At 31.1% G+C, this 19,449-nt stretch overlaps 1 protein-coding gene and 1 long non-coding RNA gene across 2 annotated transcripts; one reads left to right on the forward strand and one right to left on the reverse strand.

The window, feature by feature from the left end:
• Window positions 1-1,720: 1,720 nt before the first annotated feature.
• LOC132727837 (uncharacterized) lies at window positions 1,721-19,170 on the reverse strand. Its single transcript, XR_009625401.1, has 5 exons — window positions 18,951-19,170; window positions 11,068-11,245; window positions 9,913-10,040; window positions 9,084-9,194; window positions 1,721-2,322 (listed from the first exon to the last, which is right to left on the reverse strand). It is a non-coding gene; the product is annotated as an uncharacterized LOC132727837 (long non-coding RNA).
• On the forward strand, window positions 2,813-6,923 carry LOC132727838 (uncharacterized). The gene is made up of 3 exons (XM_060713424.1): window positions 2,813-2,824; window positions 3,858-4,535; window positions 6,896-6,923. The coding sequence occupies exons 1-3, from the start codon at window positions 2,813-2,815 to the stop codon at window positions 6,899-6,901; spliced, it is 696 nt and encodes a 231-aa protein (XP_060569407.1). The 3' UTR covers window positions 6,902-6,923.
• Window positions 19,171-19,449: the final 279 nt, after the last annotated feature.

Consider the following 19,449-nt stretch of genomic DNA (forward strand, 5'->3'; position numbering starts at 1 on the left):
TAGTGTGTTCCTTTAAATTGTTTTTGGTGTTAAATTTAATATTGCAGTAGAATTTGTAAAAGCAAGTATGACCAAAGGGAGACCACTCTTGCTTTTAATAATTAAGTAACGGTGTAACCGCCCCTGAAAATTAAAATGACACCAAAGACCAAGAGGCGACTACTCTCCCTATTGATAATTAAACATTATGCCTTTTGCGGCTAAATTTTCACAACCAAATGTTATTACTTTTGATTGATATTTGTTGGAAGTTTTACAGTAGCATAATGAAAGTCATATTCCCCAAAAGTTAATGTTAGTACCGAAGTGTGTGAGAGTTATCAGTTAGAAAAAAGAACAATTGGTAATGAAGTGTAAACTGACGGGAAAAAGACTTTTTTTTATCATTTTATACTTGTTTTAATGAAGAGAAGTCTCCTTTAGTCCGTTCTTATCATTTGAATTTTCTGGGGAGATCAATCTGTATTTTAAAACAAGTAGCCTCCCTTTTCGCTTGATGTAATTTGCAAAACAATAAATAAATAAATAAATAAATAAATAAATAAAGATAAATAAATTAATTAATTAAAAAAATTAAAAAATTAAGGCAAGTAAAGTTAAAAAATTGATAGAATAACGTATCAAAAGCGAACAAAAAAAGCTAAATGATGCTAGCCCCCACCCCTTTTTTAGCTTTTTGTCAGATCATATAAAAATTTGAAAACAACAACAACAATAAAAAAATCAACAAAAAACAAGCATAAACGCATGCATCGTCGGATACCCACGGTTTATAAACATGTAATCAAGATAAATGTTAATGGTTAGGCAGTGGGTATCAGTGTCTATCCGGCGATGAAACGCACGAGGATATGCTTGGAAATGAAAATTATAAAGTAACCCTTTGTGACTCCTTATTGAAAGCATTTAAAAACAAATGATACTTCAAAATATAAAGGAACACATTATATCATGTATATGGTTGATAATATTATCGGAAGCGGACCTGTCCAGCTTCCGTTTCTGAATACGTTCATTCTCAATTTAGGGAATATAACTTGAATAAAATCAAATTTGAAATTGGTCAGCCAACGGTTTAGAGCCTGGTCAATCTGAACGGACGTGCAGGTTGGCCTGGCTGCATACTGGTGACAAAGGCTGGTCACTTTAAGGTCAAGCATGTTATAGGTAAACAACTAAATGGTCACTTGTGACAATATTATTCTTTCATTCTATTTCTTGTTACCTTATTTCAGTTTGTTTTTATTTTCATTTTTGATTGTTTTTATTTATTTTATTTTATTGTTTTTCTTTTATCTTATTTCATTATTTTGTTTTCATTTTATTTCATTATTGTTTATTTCATTTCATTTTGTTGTTTTTATTTTATGTCATTCATATTGTTATTTCATTTTTTTATTTCATTATTGTTCTTCTGGTCGTTATTACAATTATTTTAATATTTAATTTCATTTTTTCATAGTTGCATGTTTTTGAATGATGAAATATTTCGTCGTTGGAGTTTTCATTTTGTTTCATTTATGTTGTTTTTTGTGGTAGTGGAGATATTCTTGGTGGTGTTATTATTATCTAAATCTTAAGAAATTTCAAATGGATAGTTCTATCATGACGTTGTTTAATTATCATTATTTCTCATTGTTCGGCCTATAGTATGTCTTTATTAACTATTAAATGTTACTTATTACACTTCTTGAAATATACATTGTAAAAATGCGCATCATTCATTTCTGCAATTTTACTATTGCCATTATGTTAACGGTACAGTATGTTTGCATATATATTAAGTCTTAATAAATGTACATTCCTGATCAAATTTTACTTATTACACCACTTGAAATATACATTGCAAAAAAGTGCAATTTTCATTATTGCAATTATACTCATTATTGCCATTACAATACATTGACGGTACAGTATGTTGGTAAATAGAAGATGTACAATGTAAAAAGCAAATAAAATCTGTTCACATCATGGCATTTATGAAGGTGTTATTTTTCAAGCTCATGTAGAAAATCCAATCGAGCTAGCATCCTTTGTTTTTTATTACTACGCCAAAAATCATTACTTCATAATTGCCATAAATATTAGACCGTTACATGGTAATATATTTCTTAAACTTGGCAGAAAAAACACATTTCAGAAGTTTAACATGACATTTTCAGGAAGATACCAAATCGTATCAGGTGGATTAAAATCTCTTTGTCACATATGTGTAACGGCATGCAGTAGTTCCAAACCGGAAGCATAGTTATTTTGCTGACTGTAAAGAGGGTGGTGTTTTCTTCATTCCTTCACCTGCTCAATTTACCATGATCCGTATTTCTGAAATGTAAAGATCACTGATACACCTGCATTGTAAAAAGTATATTCAACTTAGAATCAACTGTTTTTCCTTAAAGCACATTATGCCTCAGAAATTAATAATTTTTTCCTTTTTTCCTACGTTAGGCAGTGCAAACATGAGTATCAAAACGTTCAAATAATGCTTTAAAGCATGTTAGATGCTTATTAGCAAAATAAAGTATGGCTGAATGTAAAAATATTTGTTTTTAAAGGTCGCAAAATGTAAACATAGTAGTATTTTAACTTCCACACAAAATACTAAATCACTAAAACTGTTTTCAAAAAGCAAAAGATTATTCAGATAAATGACCAATGAATATCTGTTTTGAAACTATAAAAGGACACCAAAAATTAAAAGCTTTTCAGATATAAAAATAAAAACATCTTTTTGGGCATAATGGGCCTTTAAAGCTGCACACCTTAATACCAGCAAGAAATAACTCTTCAGAACTAGAACTCCTCGAGTCGGATGTGTCGCCTTGTGAACAATATAGTTTAGGAGAAATGGCTAGGACAAAAATGAAATATGAAAACTAATAAAGGGCAATAACTCAAAAAATAATAAGTGCAGGGCAGCAGTTTCTGTGCACTGCACTTCTTATCAATAAGATCTATCATTCTATGAAGTTTCAAGTCCATATCTTTTATAATTTATGAGAAATAGCCCGGACAAAAATGAAGTATGAAAATTAATAAAGGGTAATAACTCACAAATAAGAAGTGCAGAGTACCGGTTCTTGTACACTGCACTTTTTCTTAATGAGATCTATCATCCTATGAAGTTTTATGTCCATAGCTTTTATACTTGAGGAGAAATGACCGGGACAAAAATAAAGTATGAAAATTAACAAAGGACAATAACTCAAAAAAATAATAAATGCAGAGTACTGGTTCTTATGCACTGCACTTCTTCTTAATGAGATCTATCTTCCTATGAAGTTTCAAGTCCATAGCTTTTATACTTAAGGAGAAATGGCCCGGACAAAAATAATGTATGAAAATTAACAAAGGGCAATAACACAAAAAATAAGAAATGCAGAGTACCGGTTATTGTGCACTGCACTTCTTCTTAATGAGATCTATCATCCTATGAAGTTTCAAGTCCATAGCATTTATAGTTAAAGAGAAATAGCACATACAATTTAAGTATGAAAATTAACAAAGGGCAATGACTCAAAAATTAAGAAGTGCAGAGTACTGGTCCTTGTGCACTGCACTTCGGGTTATTGAAAGATACATGCATACCAAGTTTGAAGTCAATCAGACTTATAAAGACTGAGTTATGCTCCGGACAAGCTTTAGGGGACGCCGACAACAACACCGACGCCGCAATAGTAACCCCTATATGTCGCCTTTTCAAGGCGACACAAAAAAATGAACAAAGAGTTTACTAGACGCCGCGCGCAGAGAACGATTTTCAATGCTGATTGACTGTTCGCATCATTTGGCGGCGTCTCTGATGTGCAACATCAACATTTAACTTGTATAATGTATAAAATATTCACATATTCCAGTATACAAGGAGAAATCTAGCAATACCAATTGACTTTCGTTTTTGTGTAAAAATATTGATAATTCAGCTTTCTGGAGACATTGCCCTTAACCCAGGGCCCATTAAATTTCCCTGTGGAGGCTGCTACAGGCCTGTAGCTTCAAACCACCGTGCAGTGTACTGCGAGGCATGCTACTTATGGTGGCACATCAAATGTGCTACTATCTCAGCAAGTGAATACGTCAAACTAAGTAACGACGACGAACCCTGGTTGTGCAGAAATTGTAACACGTTTCATTTTAGTGACTCATATTTCGAACCGAACATCAGATTAGACTCTTCAATTCAATCGGATTGTGAAGACAATGACATTCCAGCTATTTTTGATGAACTTATAAATATTAAAAAAGAAAGTCCAAATAAATTCACATGTGCATATATAAATATTAATAGTTTAAGGAACAAATTCGACTTTTTAAAAGAAATTCTTATTAAAAATATTGTTGATATTCTATTTATTGCAGAAACAAAACTAGATGGTTCTTTCCCGGATGCACAATGGCAGGTTAACGGATATCACTTATGGCGAGCAGACAGAAATGACAAAGGTGGTGGGATTGCAGTGTACTTAAGGTCAGATATAGCTGGAGATAGAAAATCAAATCTCGAATTTACAGATATAGAATCTATATTCATAGAGGTAATCTTAAATAAAAAGAAATGGCTTTTAATGGGTGCATATAAACCTCCATCTATGTCAAATGAAACTTTCGAACAAAACTGCATGACAACTCTAGATAAATGTAGTTCTAAGTATGATGAATATGTCTTACTAGGTGATTTAAATTTTGATTTACTTGATCCAACCAAATGTGCTCCTTTAAACGATATTATTGATGTTTTTAACTTATCGAGTCTAATTAAGAAGGCTACCTGCTTTACTAAAAATGGTATACCATCACTGCTGGATGTGATTTTAACTAATAGCAATTCTTCTTTTGGGAAAATATGTAATTTTAATTGCGGACTGAGTGATGTACACAATCTGATTGCATTTCAGCTAAAAGATGAAACTAAAAGTAAAAAACCAAACTGGATTAATTATAGATCTTTTAAAAATTTTGACATTGAAAAATTTAATGAGGATTTACAGACTAATTTATCAAACTTAAACCAGAACACTGTAAATGTAAACGAGGCATACACAAATTTTAGCAAAACTTTTATGGAAGTCACAGACAAGCACGCCCCTTTAAAACGTAAACGTTCAATGGACCAGACAGTACCATATATGAATAAAACATTAAAACAAGCTATTTATAAGAAACGCATGTTACAAAATACATATAATAAATACAAACATCAAAGAACTGGGAAAAATACCGTAAACAAAGAAATCTTGTCACAAGTATTAAAAGAAAATCAATAAATAAATATTTTTTAGAGAGATGTGTAGGTGGATGTAAAAATAAATCATTTTGGCCTACTGTTAAACCATTTTTAACAAATAAAGTACTATTGTAAAAAAGGACATGATTTTATGTGAAAATGATATTCTAGTAAGTGATCAGTCCCAGGTGTGTGATATTTTTAATGAATTTTATGTACATGTTGCTAAGGACATTGGTGCAGACTCAATACCAATCAACAACAATCACCCTAGCCTTAATTCTATAAGAAATAATCTTAAATCTGATAAACAACTCAATTTTCAACCTGTAAATAATTCCTTCATTAGTAAACAGATTGATAAATTATCATCTAAAAAAAGCAACCGGTCAAGATGGCATATCTGCTAAACTTTTAAAAATTTTCTAAACCTTCAGTCGTGGAACATATTACTAATATGGTTAATCTGAGTTTTCAGTCATCCATCTTTCCTGATAGTCTTAAAATAGCTCAGGTAGTTCCGGTCCATAAGAAAAATAGTACTCTAGATAAAGGTAATTACAGACCTGTTAGTATCCTTCCAATCTTATCTAAAATCTTCGAAAGGTCTATTAATACCCAACTAACTGACTTTTTCAATGACCATTTTAATACTTACTTATCTGCTTTTAGACCAGGTTACGGCTGTCAAAGCACTCTACTTAAAATTACTGAAGACTGGAAAAGATCACTGGATGAAAACAAATACATAGCAGCTATTTTAATGGATTTGTCAAAAGCCTTTGACTGCCTACCCCATGACCTCCTTCTCATGAAACTTAGATGTTATGGGGTCTCCGACCATGCCCTAGATTTATTAACTAATTATTTAACAAATAGGAAACAATGCGTCAAACTTGGATCAAATTTAAGTTCTTTCAAAGATATTTATAAAGGGGTTCCTCAAGGTTCTATTCTAGGCCCAGTATTATTTAACATATTTTTAAATGACATTTTTGATTTTGTACACAAATGTGATCTTTATAATTATGCAGATGACAACACTTTATCATGCAGTGACACAAACATTGACAATGTTGTTGAATCTTTAGAGTCAGATAGTCAGTCATTAATACAATGGTTTTCGGACAATCATATGAAAGCAAACCCCGACAAATTCCAGGCTATTGCTATTGGTAAAAAAAACTAGGGATCAAAATATTAGTTTCAATTTAAATGATAGTACAATCCAATGTGATGAATCTGTTAAACTTCTAGGGTAACTTTTGATTTTAAACTCAAATTTGATAATCATATTTCTGATATCTGTAAAAAAGCCTCAAAACAACTAAACGTGCTAAAGAGAATAGGTAAAAATTTATGTAAATTGGGGAAATTGAACATATATTACTCTTTTATACTATCAAACTTTAATTACTGCCCTGTCACCTGGCACTTCTGTGGAGAAAAGTACACAAAAAAACTAGAGAAAATTCAAGAAAGAGCATTAAGATTCATTTATGATGACTATCAATCAGACTATGACTCACTTTTAATAAAATCTAAACTACCAAATTTAAAACTAAGACGAATCAGAACTATAGCCCTCGAAATTCATAAAATTATTCATAAACAAGGACCAACATACTTACATGATCTTGTTAATATAAAATCTCATTCTTTTAATTTTAGGTATAAAAATGTAGCCATTATCCCTCAGGTAAGAACCACCAGTTATGGCAGCAACTCTTTTCGTTCCTATGCACCTAAACTATGGAATTCACTTCCTCAACACCTCAGAATGGAAGTGAATTATGACCAATTTAAAAGTCTAATTGGTGCATGGAATGGAGAGAGTTGCTCATGTACTTTCTGTCAATAAACCTGCATTATAGTTTAGCTCCATCTTCAGTTTTGTTTCTTGCCTGCTTTCTTTTGTTTTGCTGCTTACTTACATGTATCTGTTTATTTCACATTTGACTTAAATTTTGTTAATATTCTCAACATAAATGATTATGTACATGTATTATTTTTCCAGTATGCTTGAATTGTTGTTTGCTTATTGTCAGCTTTTTGCGAAGTTTGCTTATTGAGGAGGCTGCTGATCACTTCTTACAAATTTTGTATTGGGGATTTTTATTTATAAAACCTAATTAGTGGTAACAGTTTTGTGATCCTTTTCATTTTCAATATCATATTTCCTTTCTTTTATAGCAGTCCAGGCTAGGCCTGGGTCAAGATCAGCAGTATCCACCCACTTTTAATGTAATCTTATTTTATGTATGTGCTAATATATTCCGCATTTTATCTAGATATATATCTTTTTATTCACTTATGATACAGTATAGAACTTTTAAGCATATCCTTAGCATATCATTACTATTTATTAATTATTATTATTTTATTTTAAATTATAACATTTAATGTCTACATCCCATATTATAGTAATTTAACTTATCTTTTACCATTTGTCTTTCAAAGTTTAATATCTTAATGTGCTTCTTTTATGAGTTTTATGTTTATATCATTATGCATGTATGTCGGTCAAAAGCTATACATAGCTTATGTTTTGTAAAATGTTATATATATTCCGACAATAAATAAATTTTGATTTGATTTGATTTGATTTGATTTGACATCACTTGTAACGCTTTGCGTTTCACTTGCAAAAGACAGCAGACGCACGGGTTGAACCACCAAAATTAAAAAACTATAAGAATCTTACACCGTCTGCCGGTATAGACCGGAATATCTAGCTCAACGGTATTTATCAAGAAAATAATAATAATTTTTCAGCTTTACTGGCGGAAGAAGGTCCAAAATAGCCCTCTATAAATTATTTTAGACACGGTGGGGCACTCGAGTAGAACCAACAGTTTTCTCTGCCAATTAAGCTAGCTGTGGATAACCTCTTTTGATCATCTTTGCACATGAAACTATTTATGAATTCCAAGTCGGTGCCCATAATAGTGTAAGAAAGGGGGTGGTGAAAATGATTTGAAGCTAATGAATTCATTTTACCACTCGGTAACGGACGCTTTTTGTATTATAACTAAAAATTACAAAAAGTTTTATCAAATTTGAAAAATAAAGAAAAATGTTCGATACCAGTGTATGTGTACATGCATTTACTTAGCCTGACTGAAAAACAACAACAAAGGTAACTGCTTCTGTGTTAAGCAAAAAAAAAATTAATCAAACCCGAACATGAAACAATTTTCACAATGCCGTACTGTTTCAGGACCAAATGAATACACGTCTCATTCAAAGAGCTATGAACATGCCTTAAAGCTGCACGCCTCCAGATGAACCAAAAATATTTCAAGAAAAACAAACTTAAGAAAAATGTACTCAGATTTTAAGAGAAGTAAAAAGATTTAAGATTCACGTAATCATTTATGTGCTAAATGTCTTTAACGACCGAAGTCGCAGTACTTATCACCATATTTCTACTGCGTGACTAACGCAGTAATGGCTATAATTGTATATTTTGGCCTTTTTTGGTAATTTAAGTAGACTGTAAATGCTGTTTGTAATGTGTAAATTATTTTCCTTGTTCACTACACTATATTTTTCTTTTAGATACATTTCCAAAATTTACAAGAAAAATCAGCATGAATCTGGAGGCATGCTGCTTTAACCTGCGGAAATTATTAAATGGACTTTTCCACATTTTATTTAAGGAACAGTCCATTATAAATTATCAACTAATTATCACATGAAAATGAAAATTGGAAGCTAGCAAACAGTAAAGATGCTGGTCAAACTGCACAAAAGTGCAGGCTGGCCTGGCTCTATTCTGGAGGCAAAGACTAATGACTTTCGCTTTCAGCAGGCTAAGAAACAAATCTATACATATATTCATAAAACCTACTATTACCCCATCTTAATCAGTAGGTTCCAGTTCTGTGATAAGGATGTAACATCCCAAGATCAGTTTGCCGGTGCTCTTTTCATATCTTTCGTTCTTTCCTTATTTCAAATCCTGAAACTGCAATATACGTTAAAAAATTATCTATTTATATATTGAAAATTAAGGTGTTATCGGAGTGCCACAATCAAAGTCACCAGTTCATTACAAAACACACACTATGCATTAGAAATAATTATGATATTTTATAGTATAATTATAATAATAGATATTTTATCTCCCTTATTTGTAATATAATTCATTATTATCTCCCTTCCTTCGGCACAATCACTAATGTAGTGCCGATATTTTTTACCTATTCGTGAATTCAGTTATTAAATGTATATATTTTTGTATTTGTGTATAATTACAAAAAGTCATGTTCCATCTGAAATTAACATGCTTTCAAAATACAAACATTGTTCCGAATTAAAAGTTGCCATTATTAATGAACTGTAATCAGTACTTTCTGATTATTTTGTGTAGTACAATATGTTGATTAACTCTCAGCCTTCTAGTGCCAACATAATATACATGTACCCGTGCGACCAGTGCAGACCAAAATCAGTCGGCATATTCTTGACATCTGTTCATGATCTGCAATATCGATATTAAGTCAGTACATATTTTAAAATTGTCCCTTAAAGTGAGTAATGGTTTTATCCAGATTTGAAGATGGTCAAGTCCATTTAAAATATTTTGCATAGTTAAAGGTGTAATCAGCGACTCACAAACCCTTATCTTTAAAATGTAATGTTCTATGTTTAGCTAAAATTTGTATTTCTTCAAAATATCTTACCTCGACCCTCATCTCATCTACTGAACGTCAGGGGAAGTAACGGAGATCACAACATCGAGTAGCAGACACACCGGAAGTCGCAAATTTCCACCTTTAAAATTTATTGTCGTCTGCTACCTCTGGATACACTATTGGAAACATGGTCGAACAAATATTACATATTTTAGCTTTTTAAAAATAATTACAACTAAGATTATAAGTTATTTGTTTAATTTCCTGAAATGTTCTTAATAACCCATAACTCAGCATTGTTATGCTCATTTGATAAGAATATTATTGTAAACTTAAATAAGTGATGTTGAGCATAAATCAAAGTCTAGTTTAAAGTTAAAGGTGTTTAGATTATTTTCCTCGTTACGCAATCATAATGAATTCTGAGGTAGGAAGTTACACACAAAACATATGCAAAACGAAGTGTTTTACAAGAACAGACGACCAAGTGACTAAAATAGCCCTTACTGGGATCCTTCGTATTTACCGGACAATCAGTTTACCGGACATAAGCTATTCCTGCCGAATAGTGCTTTATTTTTTGCTTCGATTAAAAAAGCATACAGTCTGAATAGTACACACACTTTCTATTGAAAAGTAAATAGCAACAAAACCACTCTCGGATAAATATCTTTATCTACTAGCATGCACTTTTGTTTACTAGTTACTTCATGACCTGGTCATGCGGGGGAATAATCTGTTCTGCGCAGGCCCGAATGCGGAGGCCCTTAATGTGTTATTTTAGATAGGTTTTACCTTTAATTCTTCTCAACGTTACCTCAAGAGACAATCGTAACATATTTTAATGACAAAAAGTAATTTTAAATTTAGTCCAAACATTATCTCGTTGTTGTCTTTTACAAAGAAATGCTTGATAAAGGAATGTTTACGTGAATTAAGGACTTAAAATTATATGGGGAAAATTTCATTCTTTTTTATTATTTTAAATAAAAGTTAAAGATAAAAAACATCATATTTTGTCCGGTAATATGTAGGATACCAGTACTGGTTTTTTAAACAGTTGGGCTAAAAATGGTTCATTATGAAACATTAGACAATAATGATATGTAAACATAATTATTACATTGACACGAAAGTTTATTTTTCAAAAAGTAAACAAGACATACATTACAAAGTTATGATTTCCTTTTTCAAAACCCTAACCTGCTGAAAGCGAGTCCAGTATAGAGCTAGGCCAGCCTGTATTTTCGGGCAGTCTGATATGGTGCATGATTGCATCTGCGCGACAACTGTCGTCTGCTAGGAGTCTTTCCCGCCATTTCCTGCTTTACGTCTGCTCAATTATCAATAAACATTTTTTTACCATCAATCGAACAATAGTCTGAAATATATAGTGGTAATATTTAGAAATATACAATTTTATCTAGTTTTGTCTTTCAAAAGTAATCCAGTGGTGTTTCTAACGCCATCTGAAAACAAACGAAAAACCAAAGAACATTAATATTACACTAGTCTAAAATGTCGCATTCTGCATCTAAAATAATCAGTATATATAATTGATAAAAATGTCGCATTCAACACCCAAATATCATTATTAGAAATGTCACGTTCTAAATCTAAAAGAATCAATGTTATCTTTAATATATTGTCGCATTCTCCACCTATATATTAATATAATTATGAAAAATATCACATTACTCATATTAAACATCAATATAATTATACAAAATTGGGTATTGTACAGCTAAAAATTCAATATAACTAAAAATGTGTCTCCCATTTCTAATGAAATTGATATAACTATTTGAAATGATGAATAATAATAATTCGACAAGAATAATAAAATCCGAAATTTTTAAATCGATCACAATATATCAGCAAAGAATCAACTGTCTTATCGACCACCAATTCCGAAACTATTCAGAAATAAGGCCTGAATTTTCCACAGAGAAAAACTACCATAACACACAAATGACATTAACAACTCCAACAAAGACAAAGAAAAACAACCATAACACACATTAACAACTCCCACAAAGAGACAAACTAAAACACCGAACCCAAATCGAATAACCCCAATCACACACCAACTCCAAATATTTGAGAAAGAAACCAAAACAACCAAAATCGATATAAACAATGCATACAAAATATCGTCAATATACATAAAACATAGTTTTCAATTTTGACAAAAAAATCTTCATTTCTAAAATAAAATTTTGTAATTCTACGCAATTTCAGTTACTGACATAATACCATTAACATGTATATATATGTATATCAAATTTCTTATAATGTCAAATTTTCCAAATGTAAATTGAATTAAATAGGTATGCTGTTTTTACGTTGCAAAATGTGTGTTGTCCTTGTTCCACAAGCATGGCCCGATATAGTAGGATTTACGGAAGCGTCCTGGTGCCAATTTAACATGTTCTATAAAAAAAGATTACTCCTACGTAGGACTTTGCAGCTCCTACGTAGGACTTTATAATTCCTACGTAGGAGATAAAAAAAACCTAATTAGGAGTTAATAACTCCTACGTAGGACTTTATTAGTCCTACGTAGGAGTTACAAATTCCTACGTTGGCTTTACAAAGTCCTACGTAGGAGTTAAAAAGTCCTACGTAGGAGTTATAAAGTCCTACGTAGGAGTTTAAAAGTCCTACGTAGGAGTTAAAAAGTCCTACGTAGGAGTTATAAACTCCTAATTAGGCTTTTTTATCTTCTACGTAGGAGTTTAAAAGTCCTACGTAGGAGTTTAAAAGTCCTACGTAGGAGTTTAAAAGTCCTACGTAGGAGTTATAAACTCCTAATTAGGTTTTTCTATCTCCTACGTAGGAGTTTTCAATTTTTATAGAACATGTTTAATTGGCACCAGGACGCTTCCGTAATGATTACTTGCAAGTTCATAGGTTCTTTTTGAAATTTCATCTTCTGAAACTGATAAAACTTACGAAGAAAAGTTAAAACTCATTTGTCTAAAAATAACTAGTTTCTAAAACATGAGCTGTCACAGGAGACAGCGAAGCTCGACTAATAAAATACTGGACGCAGTAAGGAAGACAAAGCTATGAAAGAAAAATCAATTATGTATAATTATGTATTAAGTTAAAGTAAAAAATGACATTGTTAACATAAATTCCAAGATCAAGGGTAATAATTCTGGAGATAGTCATGCTAGAGTTATGAACCTTGTCACACAACATTAGTGTAATGATAAGAAATATATATTTGAAGTAGATACGTTAAAAAGTAAAGAAGTTATAATATTTCTTATAGAAAATCCTAAGTTCAAAGAGAGATAAATCTGTAAATATTGCTTCAAGAGTTATGAACTTTGTCACATAAAATGTAATTGATGATAAGATGATAAAGAATAAGTATTTGAAGTTTGAGGTAGATACCTATAAAACTAAAAAAGTTATAGTAAAAAAACATTTTTCAAGTAAAAAAATCTAAGTTTATGGGGAGATAATTCTTGCAATATTTGTGCTAGAGTACATAACATGTGGTTAATGATAAGCTACATATATTTGAAGTATGAAGTTGAATGAAAGTCACGTGATCAATAGTTTGACATGTTTTGTGCGCTCTGAAAAAAATGGATTAAAAATGGATTAAAAGTTATCTTCATGAAACAATCTTGTTATTTTTGTTGCTAGGATAATGTATTATTTTGCGCTGAATGTTTTTGGATTATCTGTTTGTGAGTTATGACTGGTAAAAAGGATAAGAAAAAGAAAAGAAAGTGCAGTGATGGATCTTTGAAAAATGGCGGTGAGCGAAAATCAGGTCGCTTTACGTCTACCCCAGATGAAGTTGTGGTTAGTAACATTTTAAAGGAAACCAACTGTGTCCTTTTTGATAAAGAGGATAATTTTGCCACAAATACAACTTTGAACTTAGAAACATTATTGAATTCATGCACAGACTCAGGCTCTGAAACGGATGAAGTGAGTGTAGCAAACAACAATCCAGGTATGGCTAGTATAAACCCTTCAAATTCCGATTTACTGGAGATTCTAAATAAAATTAATAATCGCCTTGAGTCAGTTGAACATAAATTATGTACATTAGAATCATTAGAAAAAAAGTGTGTAATTTTGAAAAGGATTTGGCTAAATTATGGACATGTATAAATGACCAAAATAAAAAGGCTATGGATAAAATACATGAAATTGAAGAGCGGGCGGAAAGCACTGACTACAACTTAGGGTTATTTTCATCAAAAGTAGAACAATTAGAATCAAGAAGTAAACAGTTGGCTGATGATTTAACCTATGTGCAATCTCAATCAATGAGAAATAACTTGGTGTTTGGAAATATTGAGGAGGCGCGCCAAGGGGAAAGTGAAGATACAGAGTTAGTATTGCGGGGATTTCTTGTGGAAAAGATGAAAATTGCTAGTGATTTAGTAGCTCAATTGAAATTTGAAAGAGTGCATAGGATGGGCGAAAGGCAAAGAGGAAGGGACAGAAAAATAGTGGCAAAATTCAATTTGTTTAAAGAGAGAGAACTGGTTCGTAAAAGTTGGAAATCATTAGACAATTCCAAGCATTTTGTTCACGAGCAGTTCCCAAAGGAGGTGATTGATAAGAGAAGAGCGTTAATCCCGAAAATGAAGGAGGCTAGGACAAAGGGCAACGGGCTTGGTTATCCTACGATACATTGTATATTGATGGTAAAGCACAGCGAGACGACCGAAGATAGGGATTCGATGAGGATAACCTTGGAATTCTCTCCTGGAATGTTAATGGTCTGACTGCTGAGAAAATAGAAGACGATGACTTTATTAACATCTTAAAACAATTTGGTATTATTTTTTATATGAAACCTGGGCAAATGTGAATTCAAATATTAATCTAAGTGGTTATGTATCATATAATTATTTTAGAAAATTTCAACACCGGAACTCTAGAAGGTGTAGTGGTGGGATCGCTTTACTGTATAGAGAATCGTTAAAAAGTGGCATAGAAATAGTGCGTAACCATTTTGATACAATCTTATGGATTAAACTTGATAAACATTTTTTTACTTTAGAAAGAGATATATACATATGTGGAATTTATTTATGGTGTGAAGATTCACCAGCGTACAATGTATGTGATGTCGATTTGTTTAACGTCATTCAAAACGATGTGTATGAATTTGAAACGGAAGGAGAACTGTATTTAATTGGAGACTGGAATAGTAGAGTTGGTACGAAAAAAGATTACATTGTTTGTGATGCATTAAATATTGATATTGATTATGATATGTATGACCCAGATGTACCCCTGTTTCGGGCCTCACTTGACAATACGTGTAACACTTTTGGTCATCGTTTAATTGAATTTTGTAAAAGTACAGGTTTACGTATTATTAACGGTCGAATAGATCACGATCGTAACGGTAATTTTACGTTTATTTCGAGACAGGGGGCGTCTGTTATTGACTACTTACTCACTTTGAATTGTAATTTTTCCAGAATTAGTAATTTTACAGTTCATGATTATACGGTATGGAGTGACCACTGCCCTATTTCTTTTAATTTATTTTGTAATAAATCACAAAATATTGAAAAAAACCAATGCAAGGAAAATTTTTGCAAATATGTTTGGTCAAATAACCTAAGGGAGGAATTCAGAGCAAAGTTAATAACTAAACTGCCGGTTTTTAATACGTTGTTAAATAATGTAGATATTTGTAGTAAATTATCTATTAATGCGCTAGTTTCTGATTTTACCTGTCTGATACAAGATGTAGCTAGCCCTTTGTTTTGTAAATCTTATTGTGTAAATAATAGTGTTGATTTTTGTAATACATTTAATGATAAAAATAAGGTTTGGTTTGACCAAGAATGTGTGCAGGCAAAACATGCATATTTAAATGCTTTACGTAACTTTAACAGAGTAAAAAGTTATGAAAATAGGGATGAGCTTTGTCTTTTAAAAAGCAATTATAAACATACTGTTAGATTAAAGCGTCGACGTCATATTGCTTTAAAGGAGCGTGAAATCGAAAAGTTACGTTTTTCCAATCCTAGAGAATTTTGGAAATATTTTAAACATAACACTAGTTCGAAGAATAATATTTCAGTGGATGAATTTTTTGAATACTTTTCGTCTATTGGAAACGACATTTTTCAGTCAAAAAATGATGAATCTGAAAATTTTGAAACAATGTATGATTTTAATAATACTGACAATGGTGATGAAATTTTAGATAGGAATTTTACTATTGAAGAAATTACAGCAGCTGTTAAAACATTGAAAAGGAATAAATCTCCTGGGAATGATTTTCTTTTAAATGAATACTTCATTGAATCTATTGATATATTAGGGTGTCATATTTGCGATATTTTTAATTGTATATTAGATAGTGTTTTTTTCCCCGAATCCTGGACTGAGGGTGTTATTATCCCACTGCATAAAAAGGGAGACGTAAATAATGTTAATAACTATAGAGGTATTACACTAGTTAGTTGCTTGTCTAAATTATTTACAACGATTTTAAATAAAAGGATTATGGATTATTGTGAACAAAATAACTTGTTGTCTGATGCACAGTTTGGTTTTCGGAAAGGGAATTCAACTGTAGATGCCCTGTATATTTTATTGTCTGTTATTCAAAAATACCTAAATGAGAAAAAACGTCTATACTGTGTATTTGTGGATTTCAAAAAGGCCTTTGATAGTATTTACAGAAATGCCCTATGGCTCAAGTTATATAATATTGGTATTAGAGGTAAATTGCTACGTATTGTTAGAGATATGTACGATAAGGTTAAATCTTGTATAAAACATTGTAATTGTTATTCTGATTTTTTTGAATATGCTGTAGGTCTCCGTCAAGGGGAGGTAATTTCACCGATAATGTTTTCTCTGTTTATTGATGACGTCGAGTTATTCTTAGAGCAGGATATAAACAGTGGACTTCAATTAAATGATATTATACTTATGCTTCTACTTTTTGCTGATGACATGGTAATTTTGGGTGATTCACCAGAACAGATTAACAAAAGTTTAAATCTTCTCTATTCATATTGTGAAAAATGGAGTCTGAATGTTAATATTGATAAAACTAAAGCAATGGTTTTTAGAAAACGTGGTGGGTTGTTATCTAATGAGGAATTTTTGTATAATGGTGAAAAACTCGAAATTGTTAGTAATTTTAATTACCTTGGAGTTGTTTTTAATTACACGGGTACGTTTGTTTTAAATCAGGAACAGATAATAGGAAAAGCCTTAAAAGCATTAAATGTTCTACTTATAAATTGTAAAAAGCATAAACTTAATCCCAAAATATTATGTCAGTTATTTGATGCGTTTGTCGGATCCATTCTTTGTTATGCCTCGGAAATTTGGGGAAATAGTAAGTCAAAAGAAATTGAAAGAATTCATCTTAAGTTTTGTAAAAGAATACTTAATGTTAAAATGAATACATGTAATGCAGCAGTTTATGGTGAACTGGCTCGTTATCCTTTATACATTACAAGATATTTACGGATAGTAAAGTTTTGGCTTAAATTATTACAAACAGACAATATCATTCTTAAAGAAATTTATAATTTATCTTATGAAGACTGTATAAATGGTAAGAAAAATTGGCTTTCAAGTGTTAAAGATTTATTATCGTCGTATGGTTTTATGTATGTATGGCATAATCAAGAGGTTTTATGTAGTAAATTGTTTTTACTAGAATTCAAGCAGCGTTTAATTGATTCCTTTGTACAAAGCTGGCATGCTGATATTGTAAATAGTCCTGTTTTATTGTTATACAAGGAGATAAAAAATGTGTTCCAGTATGAAAAATATCTGGATTTATTACCTAGTAGCCTTAGGCATTATATTAGTAGAATAAGATTATCAGCACATCCGTTACTTATACAGTCTGGTCGTTATGGTTCAAATAGGATACCAAGAAATGAACGTTTTTGTATATACTGTAGCTTACATGATATTGAAGATGAGTACCACTTTGTTTTGGTTTGCACTTGTTACAATGACCTTAGAAAGAAATATATTAAGAAATTTTACTACGTTAGACCTAGTATGTATAAATTTTTAGAATTATTAAATAGTGATAATAAGATTATTTTACGTAACCTTGCTTGTTATATACGAGAAGCATTGGCTATGAGAATATCAGTTACACATCGTTGAATTCACGGTTAATCCTCTGTGTAACATAGCGTAGATAAATAAGTATTGATTGCATAATGTCTAACTTTAAATATAGATTACATTTTGCTTTGATAATGTTTTGTATTAACGGAATTATAAATTAAGCAATAAAAACATATGCTTTGCTAACATTTGACTATGATATTATTATGTAATGTGACTTATACTTAAATATATTTAATTGTTTGTATTGTGTAGACGATGTATTTTGTACAAGTCTGAAAATAAAGTTTCTGTTCTGTTCTGTTCTGTTCTGTTCTGTTGATCCCTTAAGAAATAAATAAGTAACAGTAAAAAATAATATTTTTTAAGGAAAATTGTAAGTTCAAGGGGAGATAAATCTGAAAATATTGGTGCTAGAGTTATGAACCTTGTCACCTTAGATGTGGCTGATGATAAGAAACATATATTTGAAGTATGAAGTTGATCCCTTAAGAAATAAATAAGTAACAGTAAAAAATAATATTTTTTAAGGAAAATTGTAAGTTCAAGGGGAGATAAATCTGAAAATATTGGTGCTAGAGTTATGAACCTTGTCACCTAAGATGTGGCTGATGATAAGAAACATATATTTGAAGTATGAAGTTGATCCCTTAAGAAATAAATAAGTAACAGTAAAAAATAATATTTTTTAAGGAAAATTGTAAGTTCAAGGGGAGATAAATCTGAAAATATTGGTGCTAGAGTTATGAACCTTGTCACATAACATGTGGTTGATGATAAAGAACATATATTTTAAGTTTGAAGCTGATACCTTAAGAAATGACCAAGTTATAGTGAAACATATTTTACTGCACCAAAACTTTAATCTGAAATCTGAACGTGGACGCGGACGCCGACGCCGGAGCGAGTAGGACAGCTCTCCATATACTTCGTATAGTCGAGCTAAAAGGATAGTTTCTATAAATAACTATATTTACCTGATGATTGCTGACTATCTTGAACAACGTCATTTCATCATCATTGTTACACCCATGGACGTCCTCATCAACATTACCATAAACAACAACATTGTCATCAACATGGCCATCATTTTTACATATCACAAGTCAATCATCCGTGTCAATACTTTGTTAGACTATCAATTATTCATATCTGTATTTTGTTTTATATCATAAGCAATTACCTATGAAAATGTTTTGTTAAAAAATCATATATTAGCTATATTATTATCTGGTTTTTCAACATGTGACTTTTGAGTATAGAAGGTAATAAAAAAAATTATTGCCATCCTTTAACTGTTTAAAACAGAAAACAATCAGGAATTGTAGGCCTACAATAAGTGAATCATCACATGTACATGTACTAATTATTTACAGTAATTCATGGAAAATTTAACTTTGTGTCAAACAAATTGTACCTACGAAAAATATTTGATAATTAACAAGTTTTATGTGATAAATAACATTTCCCGGATTT

The sequence above is a fragment of the Ruditapes philippinarum genome, unplaced genomic scaffold, assembly GCF_026571515.1.
Source record: "Ruditapes philippinarum isolate M1 unplaced genomic scaffold, ASM2657151v2 ctg2766_1_1_1_1, whole genome shotgun sequence".
Classification (NCBI taxonomy): domain Eukaryota; kingdom Metazoa; phylum Mollusca; class Bivalvia; order Venerida; family Veneridae; genus Ruditapes; species Ruditapes philippinarum.